The 22805-nt window shown below is 38.8% G+C and overlaps 1 protein-coding gene across 4 annotated transcripts in view; it reads right to left on the bottom strand.

The window, feature by feature from the left end:
• The window catches only part of LOC134527776 (serine/threonine-protein kinase PAK mbt), a 144608-nt gene that overhangs the window by 15347 nt on the left and 106456 nt on the right, over positions 1-22805 (bottom strand). For all 4 annotated transcript variants that reach the window (XM_063360712.1, XM_063360713.1, XM_063360714.1 and 1 more), the window contains one exon: positions 14801-15061. In XM_063360712.1, coding sequence (XP_063216782.1) covers positions 14801-15061 — 261 coding nt within the window. The remainder of the gene's footprint in view (positions 1-14800; positions 15062-22805) is intronic.

Genomic DNA, 22805 nt, shown 5'->3' on the forward strand with positions numbered 1-22805 from the left:
AACTAATAATTCATAGAGGTTTTCCGCATCCCAAACTTATTCCTCTAGCAGACCGTAGAGCCCATTTGGACTATCTTTTTGTACATAACATTTATAACTATAAAATTAAATGTAGCTATATTCTTGAGAACACCGGATTGAGAATCCCCCGATTCAATTCTCGCCTCTTTTCTAGTTTATGTACTATTTATAACAAAAATGATCTTATTTATAGACTCGTTAAAAACTATAATAGACACAACACCAAGTCAAATTAATTGTGTACAGAGCTATGTTAAAGTATTTAATGTAATTTATATCCTCATACTAATTATAGTCAGTATTTTTTCTCTTTCACGTTTACATTATTGTACTCTATTAAATTTTATGTCTTGCTGCTTACTATCTTACCACTTTGTACTAATTATTATTTTAAGTATTATATTTGTATTTGTCCTTGTGTTGTCTGTGTGTATGGATGTCTTGTCCTTTGTTTCTTGTTTCTTTATGTATTTGTGTATATTTTGTATACGTCGTGCCCACCACTAAAGTCCCTGGACTGTTGGTGCGCATGTAACAAAAAATTTAAATAAATAAATAAATAAATAAATAAAATTGTAAGAAGTGCACAGAACTTTCGTCAAAGGAGATTGATATTATTCCACTACGCTAATATGATAATTCTGCGATATCAGTGTTAAGTATCAACTGATTGAGAAGCATTGAGCATTTATAAGCCTGGAGTCAATACAGACTAACACTGAATAACACTGATAGAAATTGCTTCACATCAAGGAAATAGTCGTTAGCATTTCAAGAGGTGACTGTCTGCAAAACTTCAGCTTCAACAAATGAAAAGTGAAGGAAGTAGTTCTACCATTTCCCAGGCAAAGTTATAGTTCTAGACTCAAGAAGAAAGAGTAGCAGCCTTGGTCCATCAGATAAATTCATCAGTGACGAACAACATTTGTCTACTCAGGACTACATAACCGTAGGTAGAGTTATTAAAGTAAATATATAAATTCTTTGCTATCGTAAATAATTTTTGAGAATAAGCAGAAATTTGAACGAATGGTGAGAATATATTGTATTTTTAATACTGAAGGTGTCTGTAATATAGGATCGAAGATTAAACACAAAATCGTCAATACACCATACCATTTGTAAAAATACCCTGTTTTATTGCATAATCGTCGCATGCGCATAATCGTCACACCCATATTTTAGGGCATCAAAATGTGGATAAAAAAAGCTCTCGCGTAAACGTTGCATGATGTTTTTGGTCCTGCTATTAGATTCCGAGCGCTTTGTGTAGTTATTTTTCCGTATTAAACAATGTATATTAAAGTAGAAATCTAATATTTATTTGGACATTACCACTTACTTATTTAACGAACGGAAATACGAAGTTGTCTGATGTTGAAATTATTTTAAAGACGTTTTTAAATGTTATAACCTTTATCTGTTCGTCTGCGTTGCCGCGGTGTACCGCTTATAAAAATGTAGTCAGCACTAGTTGGCATCATTTGTGTTTGGTTATGTTGCTTCCCATATAGAGCGCGCACACGTAGTCTAATATCAATCTCTCGCCGATTCATGCAACGTGCACTCTCTGTCAAGTGCCGAGTTAACTACATTTAATAGACCGCAATCTTTCGTGGTAAGTGTGAACAATGACTATAGTTATGCGTTGTTCACGTTACAGATTCAAGTGGCTCGCGTTCAGGTCACAGATTTTTTTTATTTATTTAAAGTTGAAGAAAGGTTTTTGTTGCATTACTTATTAATATATATTCTTTGGCGTGCTCTTGTATACTCCACTTTTTTTAAAATAAACGTACTTTCCATGAATGAGTATTGTTTTTGTGAATAACTTTACCTAAAAAAAATTTTCATCGCACATTTTATACTAAAATCAAGTTTGAAAAGTAGGGGTGCGACGTTTATGCGATATAACACAGTATTAAGTTCATGATTTTATGTTTAAAATAATAATTACAAAGCTCATATCTTTAAAATTTATTTCAAATTTTTTTTATTCAGTTAATATGCAAAAGTAGTATGGCACCCAACCATCATCAAATGTGTGAGTTTTTCTATGAATCTGAAGGAGTAAAATTTAAATGCAGATCATGACAACGAGCGACCAACATTTCTGTTTATTCTCAACAATAAACTCGTTTTTCTACATTCTTTGCCACAGAACATTATTCTCGCATAACCTATATTGGCATGCTGCCACTCAGTTATCTGTCTGTTTGGCATAATGTACAACTGTGAGGTTGTAATTACGAAATAAGTTTCTTTCTTGCTGTGGAACGTGAGAGGCAGATGTACCACGTTTTTTTGACACTCACAAATAATAGGTAGATAATCGTAAATTTAACGAAAAACTGAAAGGTAAAATTCCGTTTAGCAGAATGTATCTAGCATACAATTAAGATTAATATTAAAGAAAATATTTTGAAGTGTAAACAAGAAAACTAACATGAGAAATAAATATACACTGAGTATGTTCCTTAAGAATAAAGCTGTTATTCACATTTAGAATAGATAATAAACGATACAAAGCTAAAACTGTAAGACACATCAATATTAGTTTTGCTACATTAGCGTTGAACTTTGATACTACTATTTCCTGATGCTGCGGTACAAAAATTGTACATTTGAGACATTGATTTTTTTTTTTAAAAGTTTGTTTGCTATTTTACGCATCTATGACACACTGCTGGCCTTTTATTTCAGTATGACGTTGGTTTTCAGTGTTTTGAAACAACAATAGAGTGGTATATGCTTTCTCGACAATGTTGCAGGAAATAGTAAATTCTAGGTTTCAATGTAAATAGCAGGGTGTCTACAGAAGTGACAAAATCAATTTTAGTGACTTTTTAGTGACATTTTCAGTGACTTTAACAGACCTGAATGGCAACATTGTTTTTATTTACTTTGTACTTTAGACTAAACTAATTGACACTTTTACAAAAAAATTACACATTAGGCATAACAATTATGCCTAAAAACTACCAATGACCACCAAAATTTAAAATGACATGTTATCCTAATGAGAAGATTGTGTATTAGTTACTTTCTGAAATTAAAAAATTCTACAACATGATTTGCCTACACTGATAAAACTCTTCAACGGTAGGCTTACATATTGTTACGATTTTCCTGCGGGTTCGTAAAGGATAGCCCAATTAAAGATTTTTATCACACACACAGTTTTATTTATTACCACTACTTGTCACAAATAATCTTATAAATTGGCAGATAATTAATTACAGGTAAAGAAATGTCAATTCCCCAGTCACTCGTTTCACACACCTCGCTGGGCCGCACTTCCGGCGCAACAGCACCCGTCATGGGTCTCCGCCGCGGGACTCCGTCGCCGCACTCCGCCGCCGCCGTCACACCCTTCGCCGAGATCCCACACGATGACTCGCTCGCAACTTCACTCGGGACTCCGCCGCGCCCGCGACTCTATCGCCCGGAACCTCCCGACTCCACTGAACTCACTCACTACCTGCCCTGGAACCTTCGTCCAGGGACTTCGCCACTCTGCAGCACCCGCGGCACTATCGCCCGGAAACTCCGCCGCAGGAGAACTCCCCACTGAACTGAACTCGAAGGTTGGCCCAACCTCCTTATATAGCCCTTGGGTTCCCGTCCAGAACAATCGGGCATGTCTCCGAGATATCGCGCGACCTTCGCCGTCGAAATGTCCAGAAACGCGTCGTGAGTCCTGTCGAAGGACGCGGCGGCTGCTCAAAGAACGCCGATAAACGCAACAAGCATCGGGTTCCCACAAAACGCGCAGATAAACATGTCTGAGTCCTTTTATGCCGCAGTGCGGCCTCTTTTACGTAACTCTATCTTAGGCAGGTGCGCGCTGCGAAAGTCAGGATGTCGCGAGATAGTATGACACGAGATACCAGGGAGAGGATGCGGGTGGAAGGGGGCGCAGACAGGCCGAATGAGCGCGGCGATGCCAAGCACTGCAGCCAAGCGTGATCGTAACAATATATTATTATTGATAGGTAGATGTTATACTAGTTCGTCAAATTCTGACAATGAATCATCTCTTTTTTAATGTTCATCTCACAAATAAATAGTGTCTATAAAGTCCTAACTGGCCTATAATACTGATATGAATGAATAAAACCTTGGAAAAAGACACACTTCATTTTGTAAATGATTGCACACAAAGTTATACCTATGTATATCAGTCTTCTAAACAAAAACACACTTTTTTTTTTACTTTTTAACTTTTTTTTCAGATTTGTTATCTTGAGTTCCAGTGTCTTTATCTCCTTCTTACTCTGCTCCATAATTCTTTTTTTACACATTTCCAGTTCCTTCAATTCTGAGGTTTTTCTTTTCTTCTCTTGTTCTTCCGCACTCTTTTTCTCCTGTTTGGATTTTAGAGTTTCTTGTCGTCTCTCAGATGCATTTCTAACAGCCAAATTTAAAGATTTTGTAATACCGCATTTACTCGCATAATGTCCGCAGTAATTTGGCTACATTTTTGACAAAAAAAATGGGGTGCGGACATTATGAGGTGAAGTCCAAAAAAATTTTTTTCCTCAAAATTTTACATGTTTTGTGTAGAGTGAAAAAATTGTTCTCTCATATTTAAAAATATTAACGGCGGCACACTATGTACTTCGCAGAGTGCTGGTGACTGGCGACCCTCCGCAGCGGACGTGAGAAATGTGACAGGTGTTGAGATAATTGGGTGCCGGCAATTAGTGGAAGACGCCACTCATTTTTTTTCTTCTCTCACTCGCGTGTGCGCTCTTACGTTCAGAAGCCGCAGCCAGCCTACACAAAATAAACGCTTTGCGTGAAAAGATATTTTTTTAATCTTTCATTGAGATGGCCACTAATGGCACGGGGCAGATGTCTAATGTCTGCATTAGCCGGCGCCGGTGAGCCTCCCTCCCTGTCCCTTGCTCACTGTGTGTATAAAAAAAAGTTACCGGCAGACGTCTGTGCATGCGAGTCCCCTCCTGCCCTGCTTGACTGAAGCGGGTAACTTAGGAACCTAAAAAAATTGACACTGTAGTAGCTTTCAGAAAATTTCTACTAGGTAGTCTGCATTTTAACAACACTTTACACCACAAAAAAAAAAAAAAAAAAAGACAGTGACTAAAGAATGTAGCAGTCTTGCTCAACAAAGTTCTATTCGACGGACGGTTTCACCACGCTACAAACCCTCTCAGCGACCGCTCCGGAAAAATGAACAACTCAAGGTCAAAGCATTGTTGACAGCGTCGGTAAATTTTCATCCCGTTACTGTGCCTTTAAGGGGTGGCCAAGGTTGCTTTGTCTGGTGCGGACTTAATGCGGATTTTTAAAAATTCCATTTCAAGTATTTAAAAAGAAATGTGCGGACATTATGCAATGGCGGATATTATGCGATGGCGGACATTATGCGATTAAATACGGTAACCAGGTCAGATAATTTCCCAACTAAAGAAATTGCATCATAAATACTGCATAGAGCAACTAGAGAGTCTTCCTCTAAATTCTCTACAAGGCACTCCTTGTTGACAGAGAAGCCTCTTTCTACTGCAGCATTCCCATGATACAGGACTAGTATTTTCTGGAAAAATGTAATCAACCTACTACTGTCCATTCTGGAATCTGTATGTAGATTGACAAGGAATGTATCTAATTTTTGTGTTTTCCTGTCAAATTTTTTCACAGCATTTTGGACTTCTGGGTTTTCACAAAATCGCAGGTACTCTCTCTTGACACAGTCTGCAGCTAATGCTGCAATCTGATTCTTTTCTACAAAAGCTTCAAGTGCAATATTAATCCTAGAAGTTCTCAAAACTTCACTTGAAATAATGGTAGGAGACAGGCAGGATGCTCCATTAACAATTTTAAATTTCAAAGGGCATTTCAGGCAGAGTTTGCCAAAAAGATGTTGGAGGAATATTTTGCACTCATTTTTGAAGAGCATGATTTCAACATCTTTACAATTCTTTAATGCAGACTTTGCATCAAATCCAATGTCTACATTTTGTACAGATTTCAGAAGTTCAAGATCTTTTAGATTGAGAGCAATCATTATGGTTGCACTGCTGCAATCAGCTAAAACAGACTTCTTGAAAAACCTACAAGCTAAGCTATACACCAAAGAGTGTAGTTCTTCATACAGAAAAGGTAGCAATGGGTCATTTGACTGAAATATAGTCATAAAAGGTTCCAACTGCAAGGAAACTGACAACATGAACTCTAGTTTTGGCAAAAGCAATGGATCAGCCAAAAATGATTTTATCTTCAAAAAGTTCTCAGAGTCAGGTGAATGCTTTTCAAAAGCAGCAACATACTTCTTTAGGAACTGCAACATCTCGATGGCCCTCTTCAAAACTATGGAATTTTCCACCCATCTTAGTTGACAAAACTTCAAGGGAAACAGTAAAGACCTTTGTGTATGCTGAACGCCTTAATGGAAAGTTCTTGAAATATTGGTACAGAGCACGAAGAAACTCGTGTACTTTCCAGCCAGATTCTTTATGAGCTGTCTTGTAAGCCCCTTGCACAATGTGCAGAGAGCATATCCCAACACCAAATAATTTTCTTTCGTCACCATCATCTGACAAACACTTCTGCTGTATATCTCTGAGAAAATTCAAATTTACATTCGGACCATCTAATGAAATCTGAATGATATTCTGTAAATTCAATCCCCATTTAGTGATCCCCAACATAAATGCTTGGACCAAGTCCTCTGCAGTGGCACTATTTAGGAAGAAAGACGTTAAATAATGTGTACTGACTTCCCCTTTAAGATGATCCCAGTACCGAACAACAAGATCCATTTGACTTTTCTGTACAACTTAATTTAAACTTTTGTCAAATGAAACTGTGTAAAACAGTACCATTTTAACATCATCAACAAGATTTTTCTGAAAAAAGGGTCCAAGTCCATAGGTAATCACATATGATAATTTATCTTTGTGCATTTTGAAATTTTGGGCCACTGCACTGTCTACAAACATCAAAGCAAACAAATCACTTGTACTGCCACCACTTCTTTTGGAAGTGTGACACATGAAACAATTTAAAGACCATAGTATTACTGCCTTCGTAACTTCATCTTTAATAAGATATGGTTTGATGTCTGCAATAGGCTTACAATCTGAAATACAGGAACAAGTAGTGCCTGCAACTGATGAACAGGTCAATGTATCAACAGTTTTTGATTGAGGCTGTGTACTGGACGTACTTGTCTGGGTCAGTAAAGTGGAAGCACCAGAAGTGACAGATGTACTTGGTTTGGATAAATCATCTTGATACCATGCTGTGTCTCTCTGTTCTGTGTTTAAGGATAGTTTACTGGAGAAATTTATTCTTGACTGTTTAGCAGAAAGAAAGCCAGCCACTAACTGCGAGTGACGTTTCCCTTTTTCATGTACTTTTACCAAGTTGACCCCTGCATGAGAAACATCAAAATCTGTCCTACAAGTACTGCAATGAGCTCTGAATTTGTCACTTTCAACTCGCCTTAACCACATTTTCCACGTACTTGCAAACGGTTGGTCATACCAACTTTCTTGAAAGCTACACTTCCCTGGCATTTTAATTCAACCTTAAGAGCCAACTGGCCTATTTACATAATAGAGAAACCTGTGGTTCAAGTCCAAATTAGTGAAAAACCAACTTCAAGTTCTATTACACAAATTAAGGTTCATTTCTCACAAACTTCTGTTTATCCATTGAGCTATTTTTTTTATTTCGAAATCGCAAAACAGGTTAAGAACACATTTGTACGTAATTTGCGGCACTATCACATTTCTTCGATTTTCGGCAATGTATATGAAAATAAAGATCACGAACACGTAAACAAAAACACATTTTGGGTTATTTTATGACACACACGAAGTCCCGTACTTTACTACATAGATAAGTTCCCAGTGATATTATTTACTTAAGTTTTTACTAGTGATGGGTCGAATCCCATTTTTCTCGAATCCGAATCCCAAACAGTACCTCGAATCCGAATCCAGATCTCAAGGGTTAATTATAAAATAATTTATAAGTTAAGAGAAAAAATTAAACATTATGCAGAATTATTTAACCCTTTATATTTTTATTTAAAAAAACACGGATTTTGACAAGGTCTGGATCAAGACGATTTCATTTTTGGTCACATATGTTTCCTGCAGTGCTGAACAAACATTCAGAGAACACTATCGCAGGTGGTGAACCCAAATATTTTTTGGACAGTTTATGTAGCCTGGGTGAACACGCAGATTGAGTTTTCCAGTATTCGAGGATGTTTATTTCTGGGTTAACTGTAGGATCACGTAAGAATGTGGTCACTTCATCAATTGCTGTAGAATCCGACTTGGTGGATTTAAGGCATTTAGGCATTATCTGTGAGTACAGTGATTCATGTATCCACGGAAATCAGAAAACGAAATTCAGCATCCAACGGAATAATATTTTGTAGTTACCAACTTGACATTTGTTAAAAGTCCCAAATGAAGATAAATGCTTTCCTGAAATATTTAATGGAAACTGAAAGGCGCCATCTTGGCTTCAATTGTTTTAGGCCATAAGAAATATTGTCATGTGTCTTTTAAAATTAAGCCTCACTAAAGCATAGTGATTAATATGACCAAAGTTAAAAGTGACGGGGTGTTTTCTCTAGTTTACCCATTAAAATTCTTTATATTAATATTAGTTATTTTTTGTGTCGTCAAAATGATTGGCTAACAAATTCATTGGTTGGCCATCATGGAATTCTCAGATAATACATATTTTAACATTGGTAGTCTACACAAACCAAAATTGGTCCTAAAAAAATTCATAATGATTAAAATTGAATCGCGATTAAAATAATAATTGTATAATATAATGTATTAATTTTTGTCATTCATTATTTCATTGTTATTACTACATGTGCGACCGTAACTTGTGATGAAAGTCTGCATTATTGTTGTATTACTAAGTAACAGATTTCTCGGTAAAGTTATTAAAAAAAAAGATTCATATTACTATTCTAGATCCTAAATGTGCTTTATTTTATTTTTTAGCATATTCTGAGAATACATATGTGATTTATGCCTTATTTAATGCCAATGTAGCGACAATGCATCCATGTTCATGAATATAAAGTAAGTTCCCCAAATCAGTGCATGCTTCATAATTTTTTTATATAATAACGAACTAAAAGTACAATACAGTAGGACCTCGTTAATCCGTGATGCGCTAATCGGGAATCGGATAAACCGGGACGATTTAAAAGAGCAGAAAAAAAAAGAGAAGTAAAAATTGTCAGCGCATAAAATTAACGTCACGCGGGCCGGCGGCCAGCAAACACTACAAGCGGTTAGTACTGACCCTTTGTGTCGCCCCCCTTTCAGCTGTCACATTTGTAGAGACCTGAAATTGGCGGTGTTATTTTTGGCCAAAAGCGGTATTATTTTTTCCAAAAAGCGGTGTAAAAAAGCGGTGTTATTTTTTTATCTGTATAATTAAATTAAATAGTTTTAACTGTATAGGCTTAATATTTGTTACGTAATTAATTTTCTTTGGCATAGCTTATAATTATCCTAATTTAAACACACTCTTTACATTTGCTTAAACCAAAAATAAATAACAATGAAAACATTAAATTTCCAGTTGTACATAAAAATTGCTCACCACTGACTGTGAAACTTCCATACAGAAATTTTTTAGTCACTTGGTTGCTTAATGCATTGTTCAGTACATAACATAAGAAATTAAAGAACTGTTCATCATATGTAGAACCACAAAAACATTTCATTTAACTATTGAACACTATGTGTTAATAATTTCCTTGTAAAAATTTTACACACACATTAGCTTAACATAACTGTTGCATAAAATTCTTTAAAAAAAAAAAAAATATATATATATATATATATATCAATCATCAAAGGAGAGCATTGTAAACACTTCAATATTCTCTTCTTTTAAGTTCTGCCGTCTATCTGAAACAACAATATTGTAGTGACTCAACAACCTCTCACTCTCAACATTATTTGTAGGCATCCATATTGATTTAAGCACAGCTGAAGCAAACTGTTGACAGTCAGTTGTCAGTGCAGTGAGAATTTTCACTACATCAACAACTTCACCAGCTCTGCACAGTGACTCTGCTGCATCTTTTAGAGACTGGTACCCTTTAAAAAGGTCAACACTGTCTATCATCTTCAGGTCAGCAATGGATTTTAGTTGTGTAACTATGTTTTCAGTTTTGTTAAGCAGAATGTTCTTAGGGTTGAAAAGCTGGTTCAATGACCTGTAAACATGTGCACAAGGATCACTGTTCATGAGTGTCTGCAGTTTGTTCATGCACAGTGTTGTGGCTTTTTGGCAGTTGTGCTTCACATGTGCAATGTCAGTGGTGTTCAAATTTTTGAGGACACTACTGTTTTCGAACGTATTGGAAAATATACCCTTTGCTGCACAGTCCAAACCTTTTTGTATATTTTCCAGATCCCCATACAGAGTATGTGATGTAGGGTACTTAGACCCTTCAAGTTTCGTTAGCAGATCCATTATTTCAGAAGCATGCTGCTGTACAAAAATACACTGTGCTAAAATTACGGATACTTCTTTGTCTGAAAGCATGATCAGATACTTAATTCCTGCATTGTTAGTTTCCTGAAAGTCACTATTTCTGAAAAAGTTAATGATTTCCAAAAAATATTCAGCCAGGTAGAACACTGCACGAAACCATGAATTCCAACGAGTATTGACTGGCATTGGAAACAATTTATCTGGTTTCACAGTTTCTTCTCGCAAATATTGCAAATATTGGTGTTTGCTTTTGCGAGTGTTTAAAAAGGCAGACTTTACCTTCACTACGACATTGTTTACCTCAACAAGTTCACATGACAACACATTTCCTACTAGGGCAACTTTGTGGGCCCAGCACTGAATATGGAGTACGTGATCTCCATACAGAACTTGCAAGCTGTTGACACACTTTGTCATGTAGCGAGCTGAGTCTGTAACCAAACCTCTGATGTTCTTGTATGAAATTGCATACTTATTTACACATTCTGAAATAACTTGTGCACATGTGGTCGCATCCGCTTTTGCAAGAAAATTAACTGAAGCTACTACTACCTGAGGTTCGCCTACTGGTTCTTGGAGCACTAGAAAGAGTACCACAAAAACACATCTTCCCTGACTATCTGTAGTCTCATCCGAATAGATAAAAATTAGTTTATCTTTAACAATTTCCATCACGTTTTCAAAGTGGTATTCAGCAAGTTTAGGAACATACTTTTCCCTCAGTGTTTTGACACAAGGCATGTCTCCAGAACCTGCCACAAATTCATTTAACCATGCCCTTATGTTAGGATCATCCAATTTTTGAAGAGGTATGTTAGCTTTAGCGAAGGCCTCTGTTGTCCTCAGTGCCAAATGTTCGACGTCTGCTTTGTTACGTTTAGCACTACCAAAGCACTCTGCAACAGAGCTCTGAATTTTTTTATCAGCACACCCATCATCATATTTTTTTCTTTTAGTTATGTGTTTTTCGCTCTTAGTGTGCTTTATCACGGTGTCTTTTCTCTCAAATGTGACTTTACAATTACAAAATTTTCACACAATAACGTCGCCGTATCGGGTGCATATAGCCCGTCGCTTTTGAAATCGTCGGCACGTTGCCGCGCACTTGCAGCATTTTTCGGCATATTGTTACACAAACTCAAATTATTTTATTTTAATGTTCCCATGCAGCAATAAAATACGATACATTAAATGAAAGTGGCAATGTATGGTTGTACGGTGTTTATCTTATACTTCAGCTGGAATCGCGTTACAAACACATAGCATTGATCCTTACGGCAGACGTGCGCATGACTGCCAGTGCCGGTTGTTTGTGAAATAAAAGCTGATTCTTCCCAGCATGCAATCTTTTGTGGCGTCACTAATCGTTTATTCCATAACTGCGTTGTGTGAGAACAAGATTTTAATTCATTTATTTCGTAATTCTATTTCATGGCAAAATTAAATCACGAAGTCATTATTGTGCAATAGTTTTATTAATATAATCGTAAAAAAAAATTTATGTACGGACCTGGATCGGGAAATACGGTCCAAATGACATTTTCGTACGGACATTTCTTGCTGAAGGGTTGGCCAAGCTGGTTCCGCTTGCTCACAACTTGCCGCCTCCTTCCGGCCATTACATCAACAGTATCGCTCATGTATGACGTGGAGTTGTGGTTGCGTACATTATGTTTATTTTGTGTTGTGGTCACATCTTAGCAGCAATATATTTCGTTCTTCCATACATACATGTAAAGTATGTGATTTTCGAAACGTAAACAGTGGCAGGCTACCGCTAAGGTTGGTTAGTTTTAGTTCTGACAATGGCGATGCCGGCGAACTCAAGATGAAACCAAGTTTGTTACCGTACATTTCTTAAAATTTCGCGTGTATACAGAAAACTAGACGAAATCGTATTATTTCGCGAAAATCAATGAAATTCGCGTTATTTTTCGCGTTATCGCGATCGCGAAAATTTCAGGTCTCTACACATTTGTCACTCTTTAAACTTGAGGGGGATGTCCTGACTTCTGCTTCCCGTCTCCCTTTGTTTGAATGTTGTTTCACGTGCTGCTGAGTTACTTTCCACCCGCCAACGCATAGCAGGCGCCTGGCGAGTGACGTGTCTGGCTGGCATATGGCTGTACGAAGGGTGGGGGAGGGGGAAGGGAGAGTGTGCAAGGTCAGCACGATCTTATCTTTCTCTCTTCGGCTGTTGTAAATGACTGTGAACTAATGGCTAGGCAGTGCTGTATTTTTTTAAGCTGAGACACTAATTCGAAGACGGCAGGCCTTACCGTGAACGGATTAACCGGGTTTATTTTTTTTACAGGATTTCAACTATCCGGGCATCGGCGAGTCCCAATTAACACGAATAATGGGGAGTTTACTATTTTTTATCCATCTGCTGCCAAGGCGCAGTAAGCCTCGGGAGATGTTACGTCACATGACCTTGGCATTAACCCAGCTGCACGCCGGTGTCTGAGAAGCTTGACAAGACCTTCCGGGCTTTTAATCGCTAGTCCGTGAAATTCGGTAATCCGTGATTATCTCGGTCCCAACCATCATGTATTAACGAGGTTCTACTGTACCTCAATAGGATGTGTTCCAAGGAAAATGTAAACAGGCCAAGTAAGTAAGCATTTAAATTTTTAAAGTACTACATTAACATCAATATTTTTCCTCGAATCCCGAATCTTTTCCCTCGAATTTCGAATCTTTCGAATACTAGAGATTCGGTGGGATTTGAGGATTCGACCGGCCCGTCCCTAGTTTTTACCAAGTGTGACAACAAATAAGACGCAAAGGCGGAAAGCATCGTTATCGTAACAAGTTGTACGTACCGTATTTACTTGCACAATCGTCGCAGCAATTTTACCAAATTTTATGAAAAAAAGTTAGGTGCAACCATTGAATAAAAATAATTTTTTTTTAATGTAAAACTCTTTTATGACGTTCTCACACAAAGATTTCCCATTTAATGTGATAGAATGTTTCGATCCCACCATTTTCTCTGTACTGTCTTTATTTTACATTGGAATAAATTATTTGTTAAGAAATTACTATTTATTTATTTAATTAACATGAATACAAAGTTTTATGATGTGTAAATTCTCTTTCAGTTAAATTTTCAATCATTTTTTCCGTTGCCGCGGTGTTTGGTTATGTTGATGCATGTACAGTGTGAGCGCACGTAGTCGAATATGGATATTGATAGGTCGCCGCTGTGTTTGGTTATGTTGATGCCTGTATAGAGTGCGCGCACGTAGTCAAGTACGGATATCGATAGGTTGCTGATTGCATTCAGCACGTGCACTCTGCCTGGTTTCATGTACACTATATTTGATAGCCCGCACTCACATTCCTTCCTCCCACACGGCCACGCCACATGAAAGCAGGCTGTTTCATTGTGTTTATGGCTGTTCCGATCGCACCTCAGTTGCCGTCAATAAATTAGTGTGCGACAATTATGCGCTGGCGACGATTTTACGAGTAAATACGGTAGTATACTGTAACATCTATGATTTGAAAACCTCTGAATCCTCGTACAAATACGAAACTTTTCATACGTAAGGCAATGCTAGACTCGTACGGCCTGTGTCCTAAAAAACAAAACAACGAAAACGAACATAGCACGACAATCAGCTTAGCATGGCATTGAATTTCACCAGTTTTTCATGGTATCTTATTTCAGCACTTTATTCTTCTATTGCAGGCCAAACCATACTAAAGAAAGAAAAATACGTCTATGCCAATTACACAGTCACTTAGTGTCCAATAAATACACTTGAAAATACGTCAATAAAAATTTTTTTCGTGAGCTTGTACCGAATTCCGTGACTTTTTAGTGACTTTGTGACCTCGCATCAAAATTCGTCACTTTTTCGTTACTTTCGGGACTTTCGTGACATGTAGACACCCTGAATAGTGACATGTATTGCTCAATGCACATGTCAAATATGTATCTAGTTTTAAAAGAACTAACTTTTTCATCCTGTTGAGTACAGAGAACTCGCCTATCGAGTGGAGTCAAAGCTGAAGCTACTCGCTCAACTCGGCTCGAGTTTTAGTGTCAGAGCGCATTCCTAAAAAAATATCAAGTAACAGCTTACCATATTTTATGTTTAATATTACACACCCTTCATAAAATAAATATTATTTAAAATCAATAAAATAATTATTTAAAATTTAAAAAACAGAACCTAAAAACAAAACTACAAACTCTTCTATGTAACGATACGTGACATGTGGGGACTGGAGAGGCGGGCGTACGCACCCGCCCGTCGGCCGCCAGCAGGATGGAGTCACTCTTGATGTCGCGGTGGATGACGCCCTGGGCGTGCAGGTAGGCCAGGGCCTTGAGGCACTGTCGACACACCGTCGCGATCTGCTCCTCGTCCATGCGAGCGTGCGTCACCACATCTGTGAGAGCACCGCCCTCCAGGAACTCCATCACCACCCACAGCTCGTCCTGCACCAGGAAGCTGTCGTACATCTCCACGATGTTGGGGTGGTGGTAGTCCCGCATGATCACCACCTGCCGGACAGACACACACCATCTTACCATCTTCCTAGGCGTTCTGCCTAGAGACCACACTAACCAACCTACTGTAGTTCGAGACATTTTCATGGTTCATACCTATATACATTAATAAATAAATTATTAAGATATTAAGTAGCCCTTTAATGACTTCAGACACACACAAATATCAATAAATTACTTTTTACCACATAGTTCACAATAATTATTTGAAAATTAAACTATAAAAATCCTCTGTTTCATTATTGACTAAAGAAATGCTGGCACAAATAGTATTTCAGGCGCTACACAAACAGCTTTATGGAACACTTGCGAACCGCAAGTGCGGAACATTACTCCTTGCCAGAGTCCAAAAAATAATTTAAAAAATTATGCTATGCAACACAAGTTTTTATTCAACTGGAATAAAACATTTATTAAGGAGTTTTACATGTGCCACAGTAAAATTTAAGGTTATTTACACATACTTAAGCAATAAAAATGAATAAATATCTTGTTTCGTATAAACTAGTCTATAAATGATGTTAGGAGGTAATTTAACTTTGAGTTGTTGGTGACACTGACTGTGGACTGTGGACTGTTCGGTTCGTGTTTTTAGAGAGTTAGTTATGTGCGGAACTTTGGAGTAACTTCGGTGGTTGGTTGAAGATTATCGGGAACAATGGGTGTGCCGTGCACACAATACGTGTTGTGGGATGTAGAACTGGTGCAGTGACGTGTGTACGGACAATTCCGTGGACTTATATCAGTCGCAATTACTTGCGTGGTCCTCCGGTGGAAGCATGGATTCAACTTTCAACCTATGAGAACAAGGGAGCGGTACCATTCGATGGTAAACATTGGTCCTCCGGGCCGGATGTACAACGAATCGGCACTGAAATACAGTCGGCGTCCTTTGGATAAGTTCGTAAAGTTGGTTGTGCGTATTGATAAATAGGTGTGGTGATCAGTTGAGGTTAAGAGTAATGAGTGTGGTTGATGACGTATTTATGTCTAACTTGAATACATAATCGAAACATTGAAAATAAATTTTGATTCTATTCAGATGTAATCGAATCTAGTGTTTTTGTTAACGTTTACCGTTTGATATTTTCACGTTTAACTCGTCATTGGTCGCGCTATGAGCATTTTGCTCACCCTCAGAAATATTGTTTTAATGTTATAGTTTTTATTGCTGCTTGGAGGTGTCCTTTTTTCTAGCTGAGTTTTGAACCTTCCTTATCAAATCACTAGGTGCCTGACAGAATGTAACTGATACTTGGCCTTGATATAAGATATCGCTTACAGGCATGCACGTTGCATGAGCAGTTTGCTCACAGTGCAACCAGTCGCGTTGCTACAGTTGTGACGACTGTTCGGTTTGGAAAGTGCTTTGTTTAGACATGGAATATATTCTCGTGAGACTAAATCTAATGATTCGTGGTATTACTTATTGAAATGAATCGGGGGAAGAAAATTGTGGCTTTGGTTCTTCAACAAATCGCTAAATGTTCCAGAACAGGTAAGTTATGTTATAATTATCAATATTTTGATTGAAAATACAAAAAATAAAAACATATATTACATAAAACATCAATTAACATCAATTATAGTAAACATTAAATTTTGTCACAAAATTGTTGATTTTCGTATAAAATAAGAAATTAATTTTGAATACGGAAGCTGAAAAGCTGAATTAGGATAGTAGTGAGACAAGATTTTACAATTTTAGTAAAGCACTTAGGAATTCCAGAGGAAGATGTGTAATTATAGTCTTTCCATAGTTTTATGTTTCTATTTTATTTTTTACTAGAATTTTCATTAATATAATATATTTCTGTGCTTTGTATTTACAGAAGTTCCACCATGGTAGCCGGAGAGGTTACCACCTGAAAACCAAGAAGCAGCCAATGATCAAAATTTTGACCAAGATAATGTTGAAATATCCTAATAAAGTTAGGTGTTATAAAATGTAAATTTCCACGAAAGCAGTTAATTTTGATGTAGAAATTCTCTATTGCATAATGTGTGTTCTATTAGTCATAGTTTCAAATGTATAACATATATTAGTGTGCCCTCAAAAGACTCAGTAGATTTAATAATTTATGTGCTAGAAAATGATGAAGTTGTGAATAATGTGTGATTTTCTGTTGCTTCCAACACTAATGCATTTATTTTTGATGAATTTGTAGGCCCGACAAAGGAAACTCAGTATAGAGCCAAATAGTTTATTGTGATGATGATTTATGTAAAAAAAAAAAATTAAAATTTATATGATAATAATATAAAATATTTTTTAAACAAGCAGAGTTGTTTCATTTGCAATAAGTAAAAATATTTGGCCTTTTAAAAGTGGTTAAGCACGACTCTAATCGTAAAATTAAGTCTGTGAGCAAAATGCTCATGCGCGACCACTGGTGTAACATTTTACAATGCGACCAATGACGGGTTAACGATTGTGAAGATGGTTCCCTGCTTTAAGATGTCTTGAAGTCAATTAGAAGCAAGATTGCGGCTCGTTAAGGGGCGTATGAACCGTTTGGAGAAACTAGCTAATGAGGTGGAGAAGGATAAAGGCCATGTGGAATTATTCAAGGCTCATTTTCAGGATATTAGTAAGCTAAGAGACAAATTCTAAGATGGACAATACAGCTTGCTTCTGAGTCAAGTGAGGTGAGTGACCAATCTGCCAGTAGTTATGATGCAGAAATTGAAGAATTTGATATTGCATATTACAGAATTCAGAAAATTTACGCTAGAATTGTTACTCCTGTTGTCTCTTCTCAGTTTCTCGAGCAGAACAAAGGCCTGTGTCCAGCTGTGTGAAACTTCCGAAACTACAGCTACCAACGTTTTCTGGTGAAACTAGTCAGTGGACTAGTTTCTTTGACTTATTTAATGCATTGGTGCATGAAAATAAATCCTTGTCAGCCGTGGAGAAACACCAGTATTTACTTACCTCACTATCAGGAGACCCATTTAATCTCATCAAAAACCTGCCACTCTCAACAGAAAATTATCAGCTGGCATGGAAGACCTTAACAGATAGGTACCAGGATGTGCGAAAAATAGCGACTGCTCATTGGGAAAATATAACAAGGTTTCCAGCATTAACTGCAAATCCGCTTGCTTTAAGGAAACTAGTTGATGTGATAAAGGAAAACCTTGGTGCCTTGAAGGTGCTGAAATTCCCGGTGAGTGAGTGGCGTTTTGTGCTATTAAATACTGTGTTGCCAAAGTTGGATTCAGACACTCGGTGCCAATTTGAGTTAGCACACAAGGATGAGAAAATGCCAAGTTTTGAACAACTGCTTGATTTCCTGGAAGGTAGCTGCAAGGCATTGGTAGCAGCTGACATCTCCGAGTTATCGATTAGCTCTACATCTCGGCATGTTGTCAGAAAACAGATGCATCCAGGGGCACCTCAAACTATGCGTAGAGTATTTTTTTCAAATTCTCAAGAGCAAGAATGTGTCATTTGTCACAGTAGTCATACAATTTACAGATGCCCAGTGTTTGCCAGCCTATCAAACCCTGAAAAACCTAAGAAGGTGTGAGTTCATAACCTTTGCTTCAATTGTCTGAAACACCATAAGGCCAGGGACTGCACTTCAACCTTTAAGTGTACTCATTGTGATTGACGTCATCATTCATTGCTTCATTCAAGTGATAAAGGGTCTAGTGAGCTGCAAGGTAATTCAGACACTGAAAGAAGTGGGGTTATACGATGAAGCAGTGAGGTAAATGGTAACACATCCATTGCTAATAAACTTGTGCGTGATGTGGGTCCAGAAAATGGCTCTCATGTGGTATCGTTGACAAGTTCAGGGATTCCAGCACCCACTGTAATTCTTGGTACTGCACTAGTACAAATTCAGGATACATGGGGAAACGGCCTACAAGTGCGTGCATTGCTTGACTCTGGTTCCCAATCATCATTCATTTCCGAGAGCTGTGTAAGGCAGTTGGGTTTACAACGGAGGAGGGCCCATATTTCAATGCTGGGATTAGGACAGTCGGTTGTTGAAGCCAACAAGGGACTTGTGACCTGTACTCTCTCTCCATGTCAGCAGAAAGGACCACAGTTGATAATTGATGAATTGATTCTAAAGAACCTGACGTCTGGCATGCCATGTGCTAGAGTATCTCATCAAGTGTGCCAACAGTATACAGAGTTGCAGTTGGCTGACCCAGGATTTCACACTCCAGGACCAGTTGACTTATTTCTAGGAGCAGATGTCTATCCGGAAGTGTTTGATGGTGGGCGGTATCCAGTACCTTCAGGCTACCCTGCTGCATTTCACACCATTTTTGGATGGGTTTTGATGGGGAAGATCACACACAGAACCCACAACCCACAAGATGTCAAGTGTAATTCTGATGATTCAGCTAATCAGGTGGTGTCGTTATTTACATCGACTCTACCCACTCACAACCTATCAGATGTCCTTCGCCAATTCTGGGAGAGTGAAGAACTGCCCCCAATGAAGCATTGTAATCCAGATGACTGTGAGTGTGAAGAGCATTTTCTTCAAACACATTCACGTGATTCTGATGGACGGTTTACAGTACGCTTGCCATTCAAGGATTTTCCTCCAGACCTGGGTGTTTCTCGCCCCCAAGCAGTAAACCGATTAGGCGATTACAGCAGCTAGAACATCGCTTGGCACGCAATCCAGGGCTGAAGTCTGAGTACTGCAATTTCCATAGAGAATATCATGATCTTGGCCACATGCATCCTTTGAGCGATGAAAATATGCAAGGCGCTAAGTATTATATCCCTCATCACTGTGTACTGAAGGAAACCAGCTCTACCACGAAACTAAGAGTTGTTTTTGATGCTTCAGCGGCGACTTCATCGGGTAATTCATTAAATGACACACTGAGAAAGGGACCTCGGCTACAAAATGATGTGGTGGAAATTATAACCAATATCCGTCTTCATCCTGTTGTGTTGACTGCAGATATATGTAAAATGTATACGCAGATCCACCTGCATCCAGAAGATAAGCCGTACCAGGTGATTCTATGGCGAGAGAACTCAAATGACCCTATTCAGGAATTTCAGCTGGACACTGTCACTTATGGTGTGTCGGCTGCACCATTTCTGGCCATGAGGTCTTTACAGCAGCTTGCACTCGAAGAGAAGGAAAAATAGCCTAAGGTATCACAAGTATTAATGGAAGATATTTTTGTGGATGATGTGTTGACAGGTGCTTAAACAGTGTCAACTGCACTTGAGTTGCAACATGATTTGATTGATTTGCTGAAACTCGGTGGGTTTGAATTAAGGAAGTGGTCAAGCAATCATGAAGCATTGTTGCAAGCAGTTCCTGATATCTCCGAGAATGCCCACTTAAATTCCAAGAAGATGGTGGTGAAGTAATTAAGGTTATAGGAGTGTTCTGGGATGCAACAAGTGATAGATTTTCCTACCATTTCAGCAAGTTCAGTGAAACCATAACAAAACGAGGCATGTTGTCCAACATTGCTCAGATTTATGATCCTTTGGGATGGATTGCTCCAGTAGTCTTCCAAGCAAAACTGCTGCTTCAACATCTATGGCTGTTAGGCATTGACTGGGACGAACCCTAACCGTCAGACTTGAAGAAGACATGGCGTGACTTCATTGTACAGGTTCCTTCTCTTGGAAGTTTACGTATTCCTCGGTATGTGAGCACCCATAGCAACACCAGTGATGCATCCATCAATGACTACTCTGCAGTAGTATATTTGAGGGTGTCGGGGAATGGGCCTGAGGTCACAATCAACATATTAATTGCCAAGACAAGAGTAGCACCACTCAAGACAGTCACACTTCCACGTCTCGAGCTTCTTGGGGCCAATCTGCTAGTGAACCTTTTTAAGGTTATTGAGAATGTATTGTCAAGACACATATCCATTTCAGCTGTTACTGCATGTGTGATTCAACAGTCGTTTTGTCATGGATTCGAACGTCACCCCATCATCTCAAGACATTTGTGGCTAATCGAGTGTCGCAAATCCAAGAGTGCAAGATACCCATACGCTGGCGACACGTATCTTCTCATGACAACCCAGCTGATTGTGCATCAAGAGGCTTGATGCCTAAGGAGCTGCTTGGTCATTAGTTGTGGTGGCAAGGACCAGGGTGGCTTGCACGCAGGGAGGAGGAATGGCCAGCTATCATCACCAACCTTCAGAATGTTCCAGAGTACAACGCAGAAACAAGGGTGCCAGAAGTAATATCAATGGCTACACAAGTCAGTTCACTGAAACTTGATTGTCTGGAGAGGTATTCTTCATGGTTGACACTGCTGAGAGTTGTGGCGTACATCCTACGTTTTGTTTCCAACCTCAAGATCCCTAGGGTGAAGCGTGAATTGGGTCCGTTGACACCGGCCGAACTGGAATCGGCAAGGAAATTTGTTGTTAAACAAGTTCAACAAGATTCGTTCAAGACTGACCTTGACAATCTTGTTCAAGGCAGAAGCTGTTCCCCCAACCTCAGATCCCTTGACCCATTCCTAGATAAGGACGGCATCATGAGAGTCAGAGGACGACTTCATCATTCAGCCATGAGTTTCGACGAGAAACATGCAACCTTACTGCCCAAGGAAGGTCATGTCACGAACCTTATTGTTGACTATTACCACAAACAATGTCTTCATGGTGGTCTAGCAACAACACTGGCAGTGATTCGTAGCACATTTTGGATATTGTCTGCAAGAAGGTTAGTGAAGTCAAGAATACACAAATGCCTTAGGTGTTGGCGATTCAATGCTAAACACATTCAGCCCATCATGGGCAGTCTCCCTGTTAACAGGGTGGGGGAAGCACGACCATTTCAGAGTGTCGGAGTTGATTTTGGTGGTCGCTTTTCAATCAAAAGCTCTCAACTTCGTAATGCCCGCATACTCAAGGCATATTTGTGCTTGTTTGTTTGCCTTCCTACTAAGGCCGTTCACTTGGAGGTAGTTTCTTTATTGTCTACTAATGCATTTTTGAATGCTTTTTATAGATTTGTTTCTAGGAGAGGTTTATGCAAGGATGTCTACAGTGATTGCGATACCAACGTCGCTACCTTTCAGAAATGGAACAACTTCTTGGAGACCCAACCAATTCAAATAAGGTTGCTACTCTGCTGGCAAACAAGGGTATTCAGTGGCACCTAAACCGTCCTGCTGCACCACACTTCGGGGGGATTCGGGAAGCTGGTGTGAAGGCTGCCAAACACCACCTGAAGAGTGTTGATGGTCAGCAAAGTTTAACCTTTGAAGAGCTGACAACGTTGTTTGTTCAAATTGAGGCAATCTTGAACTCTCGCCCACCGTGCGAGATCTCATCCGATCCTAATGATCTTGATGTGTTGACTCCTGCCCATTTCATGATTGGGGAAACATTGTTGGCTCCACCATCTGCAAATCTGACAGACCTTTCAATGAAGAGACTGGACCGGTATCAACTTCTTCAGCAGTCTGTTCAACATTTCTGGCTGCGGTGGTCCAAGGAGTATCTGAACACCCTCCAGCAACGAGTGAAGTGGAAAACCAGGGGCACAGTCCTCAACGTAGGAGACATTGTAGTAGTAAAGGAAGACAATCTTCCACCGCTTCAATGGCAACTTGGTCGCGATCTGACTCTCTATCCAGGAATGGATGGAGTTTCTAGAGTAGCTGACATAAAAACTGCCTGTGGTTCGCTCAAGAGGGCAGTGGTGAAGCTATGTCACCTTCCTGCTCAGTGAATTGTTGTGCCGTGTCTCTCATGGGTGTATATAATG

Source organism: Bacillus rossius, chromosome 1, assembly GCF_032445375.1.
Source record: "Bacillus rossius redtenbacheri isolate Brsri chromosome 1, Brsri_v3, whole genome shotgun sequence".
In the NCBI taxonomy this organism is placed as follows: domain Eukaryota; kingdom Metazoa; phylum Arthropoda; class Insecta; order Phasmatodea; family Bacillidae; genus Bacillus; species Bacillus rossius.